Genomic DNA, 4,458 nt, shown 5'->3' on the forward strand with positions numbered 1-4,458 from the left:
CTAATGCACCACAATTTGATACATTCAAGCCAAAAAACACATCTTGCTTCAAAATATGGAGCTCAAATGGGCTAAAACGGGTCTAAAAGTGATAATATTCCATATAATCCAGAAGATTTCACTAAATTTGAAACCACAAGGCTGAACGTGTAAAAAAATTTATATTTGAGGGGTGATTGTAATTACCCAAACAAGAGGGGGGTTTCGTAATTTGACCATACCTCAGGATTGGTGGTTGTAATTGACCCAATAATAAATAAAAATAAATACACACACGCATTCATTGCCCCAAAAGGCGAAATCCTTCGCCCTCAGGGCCCCCATCCCTTGGCCCGACAAGGATTGATGGAGGAATGTAAATCATGGTAACTCAACGGCCCGTTAAGGTAGCGGACCCGGACCTGGTGCTCACACACGCATTCATGTGAGTGAGAGAGAGAGAGAGAGAGAGAGAGAGAGAGAGTGGGAGAGGTTTTGGTTAAAACTGTGTCTGAAAGCAAAAGCGGAAGACAAAGCCAAGCCGGCTAAAAACTCTTTTACACAAACCCACTACCTATCAAATAGATTCTTCAATCTTCCCCAAATTTTTTATTTTTCTTTCTTATTACACTCTTTCTTGATTTCGATTCATAATCAAGATTGGATTTTTATCGAATTCGAAGCATACCCATCATCATATTTTGTGAGTATTGGATTGAGAAACGAAGATGAGAGGCTAACTGATTTATTTCGGTGCAAATCTGATTTTTTTATTTTTTTTAATTTGTTTATTTGATTTCAAGAAAAAAGATTCGATTTTTAGAGTGAGGTAAATGGGGTGTTTTTCTTGCTTTGATTCACGGGAAGAGGAGAAACTGAATCCTCGTAAAGAGAGAGACGATCATAAGGAAATCCATCCGAGTATTCCTTCCAATATATCCAAATTATCATCTGGTTTGTATTTATTTTGTTTATTTATTTTATTATTATTATTGTTGCCAATTTATTTTCTAATTATTTTTTATTTTCCAGTGGTTTGATCTGATCTCAGTTCTTTCTGTTTAGTGTGTGGGAGTTTTGATTGGGTTTTCGTTTTTCCATCTGATTTATCTTTGATTTCATCATTTTTCGACTATTCGACTATGGAATTTGATCTCACGGCGTACTTTTACTTCCGATTTTTCGCCTTTTTCGATCCGATTATTGTTTTCCACTGGTAGCTGAGTGTTGTATATGGATTAAGATTCAATTTCCGGTTTTCCGGTTTTTATTAGCAAATGTAGTTAGTTTCTTGCGTAAATTGAAATTTTTTTATGTGTTGTAATTGGATCTTGATTTTTCGATTTCCGATTTTCGAGTTTTCAGGGGGAGACAGGCTAAAATCGAGGAACAATGTGGGACCGAAAAAGGAAATATCATTACCAAAGGACTTGCCCGATTCTCAGATTGCTGCTCAAACATTTACTTTCCGTGAGTTAGCCAATGCTACGAATAATTTTAGGCCAGATTGTTTTTTAGGCGAGGGTGGTTTTGGACGTGTCTACAAAGGACGACTTTCCACTGGCCAGGTAAACAAAATATATTCGTTTAGATATTTTTGTCGGTTCAAATTAGGCGTTTTTTCAGAGCATAGATGTAATACGTAAGAAAATAAGAAAGAACATGTTAGCTTAGGCTGCATTTGGATTACGGGATTTGAAATCCACCACAAATGCTCTAAAAGCAACTAAAAACGAGAGCCGTGAATTTGAAATTCATCGTCAAATGACTCGATCCGACAACCTCAATGGATTTATTATTATGGATTTGAAATCCATCCAACCAAACGAGGCCTTAGAATACTTGATCGATAAATGTTTTTACGTGATTCGACAGGCTGTCGCTGTGAAGCAATTGGATAGAAACGGTCTGCAGGGCAATAGAGAATTCCTAGTCGAGGTTCTAATGCTTAGCCTATTGCACCATCCTAACTTGGTGAGTTTGATGGGTTACTGCGCCGACGGGGATCAAAGGCTTCTCGTCTACGAGTTCATGCCGTTGGGTTCTTTAGAAGATCACCTCCACGGTATTAACTATTTTATTTTTTTCCGTAATTTATTTTTACATAATAGTAAAAACACAGTTTCATATTGGAGATAATATTGAAGGGAGCTGTGTGTGGTATTGATTTTCATTAAGGGTAATAATGTCATTACCTATTTATGTTATTTTGTTTTATGTTGGTGGTATTGAAGTGAGAAAGAAACGGTATTTGTTTTAGCGGTCCCCAATATTGAATATTCCTTTTTTATGCTATTCAGATCTTCCACCGGACAAAGAAGCGCTCGATTGGAGCACAAGAATGAAGATAGCTGCAGGTGCAGCGAGAGGGTTGGAGTACCTACACGACAAGGCGAATCCGCCCGTTATTTATCGGGATTTCAAGTCATCCAACATATTGCTAGGCGAAGAGTTTGCTCCAAAGCTTTCCGATTTCGGACTCGCCAAGCTGGGCCCCACGGGCGACAAGTCACATGTATCCACTAGGGTTATGGGCACTTACGGCTACTGTGCTCCTGAATATGCGATGACTGGGCAGTTGACCGTCAAGTCCGATGTCTACAGTTTTGGTGTCGTCTTCTTGGAGCTTATTACGGGTCGTAAAGCTATTGACAGCACTCGACCTCAAGGCGAACAAAACCTCGTCGCATGGGTAAAAAACTTGACTTTTAACTTTCGAAGCTTCATTTGGAAAAAAAATTAGTATTTTCAGTTACGTTTCGTTTGGGATTTTAAATAATCTAATGAAAATCTAAGGCCTCGTTTGGTTGGAGAGATTAGCCATGGTTACCTAATAATTGGGCTTTGTTTGATGTTTGGTAAACCCAATAAATTTTCCCTGAAATATTAGTTTATCGTGGCTTATCATTTGGAATTTTAAGGCCTTGTTTGGTTGCTAGGATATGATTAGCCAAGAGAAGATTAAGTAATCTAATGAAAACCCGATTGTTTTATTGGAAGCCAAGATAAAATAATATTTTCGGGTCAATCCGGAAAATTATTGGTTTTACCAAACATCAAACATAGTCCAATTATTTAGTTAAAGATGGCTAATCTCCCCAACCAAATGTGGCATTAAAGAATTCCGAAGCATCATGACAAATTCATCGAGTTTGTATGGATGAATTAAATTTACAATGATTTTCATTTGAATCATTATAGTGAATAGGAAACTCATCTCATTTGAAGTCATTTCATCATTTCCCGAAATCCCAAATTCTTCCATCCAAACGCGACCCTAGAGGAGTCCATTTGGATTTGTATTTAGGGGAAAAATTTCAAAATGACTCTAAACAGGATTTTGAAATTTTTCCGTCAAATTCGATTCGATACTCACGTGATGATTCATGCATGCATGCAGGCAAGGCCGTTGTTCAACGACCGTAGAAAGTTTGCCAAGCTGGCGGACCCGATTCTGCAGGGCAAATTTCCGATGCGCGGACTGTACCAAGCATTGGCTGTAGCTTCCATGTGCATCCAAGAACAAGCTGCTGCCCGCCCTTTGATTGGTGATGTCGTAACTGCACTTTCTTACCTGGCAAATCAGTCGTACGATCCGACCAATGGCGGCAGAGGAGAGGAAAGAGGTGGGAAAATATTGAGGAACGAAGAGGGCGGTGGGTCCGGTCGGAAATGGGAGTTTGAAGGATCGGAAAAAGACGATTCTCCGAAAGAAACTGCAAAAATGTTGAACCGTGACTTGGAGAGAGAGAGGGCGGTCGCTGAAGCTAAAATGTGGGGTGAAAATTGGCGGGAAAAAAGACGGCAAAACGCTCAAGGAAGTTTTGATGCCAATAACGGCTAGTAATGGTTTGTCCGGTAGGACAAATTATGGAACGACTTTTTTTTTTTTTTTTCATTTAACTTTATTTCGTACTTTTTCCTCCGTATTTTTACACCCATTGATCGTAGCATTGAGAGTGTATATTAACTGGTACAAGAACGAGGACGACACATTGATCTCCCTTTCTTTTTTTTTTTTTTTTTTTTTTTTGTGAGAGTAAGAAACCGTCTAGAGTGATATGCTTTGCGCGCAGGGTGTTTGTAAAGTTATGCGAACCCCGGAATTAGTATCTTATTCTGTGGTGTTCAATACATTAGTATGTGTTATGAAATTCCTCGACCACTCTTTTGCTGCCGATTTATAGAATTCTGTGGTATAATCATCTACGGACTTATTTCCTTGTGCGTTAGACCTACACGATTCTGTTCGGCAAAATCGCAGGAACACACACGTCCAAGTACTGAATACTTCGGAAAAAAGAGAGAGACACTTCATTTTTTTTTATTCAACCCAATCTACCCTTGCAGTAATGCAATTTCATTCTTTAAAACAAGATGAAAATGTAAAAGAAAAAAAAAAAGAACTACGAAGATACTAAGCTATGTAGAATAGACACGGAAACGGTGGGACGGCGAAACGGCATATCCCAAAAATGG

General features: G+C 38.6%; 1 protein-coding gene across 1 annotated transcript; it reads left to right on the plus strand.

Moving 5' to 3' along the window:
* Positions 1-410: 410 nt before the first annotated feature.
* Positions 411-4,133, plus strand: PBS1 (Protein kinase superfamily protein). Its single transcript, XM_012982011.2, has 5 exons — positions 411-933; positions 1,345-1,547; positions 1,855-2,044; positions 2,280-2,671; positions 3,380-4,133. Exons 1-5 carry the CDS (start codon positions 813-815, stop codon positions 3,821-3,823), a joined length of 1,350 nt encoding a protein of 449 aa, XP_012837465.1. The 5' UTR covers positions 411-812; the 3' UTR covers positions 3,824-4,133.
* The last annotated feature ends 325 nt before the right edge of the window (positions 4,134-4,458 follow it).

Source organism: Erythranthe guttata, chromosome 11, assembly GCF_056151865.1.
Source record: "Erythranthe guttata isolate IM_541 chromosome 11, IM_541, whole genome shotgun sequence".
Classification (NCBI taxonomy): domain Eukaryota; kingdom Viridiplantae; phylum Streptophyta; class Magnoliopsida; order Lamiales; family Phrymaceae; genus Erythranthe; species Erythranthe guttata.

What these genes read in the sequence shown, in the direction of transcription:
- PBS1 (XM_012982011.2), top strand. Translation starts at nt 813, where the DNA reads ATGGGGTGTTTTTCTTGCTTTGATTCACGGGAAGAGGAGAAACTGAAT. An exon ending in TTTAGAAGATCACCTCCACG is followed by an intron (nt 2,045 to 2,279) that starts GTATTAACTATT and finishes TATGCTATTCAG; the next exon opens with ATCTTCCACCGGACAAAGAA. An exon ending in AACAAAACCTCGTCGCATGG is followed by an intron (nt 2,672 to 3,379) that starts GTAAAAAACTTG and finishes GCATGCATGCAG; the next exon opens with GCAAGGCCGTTGTTCAACGA.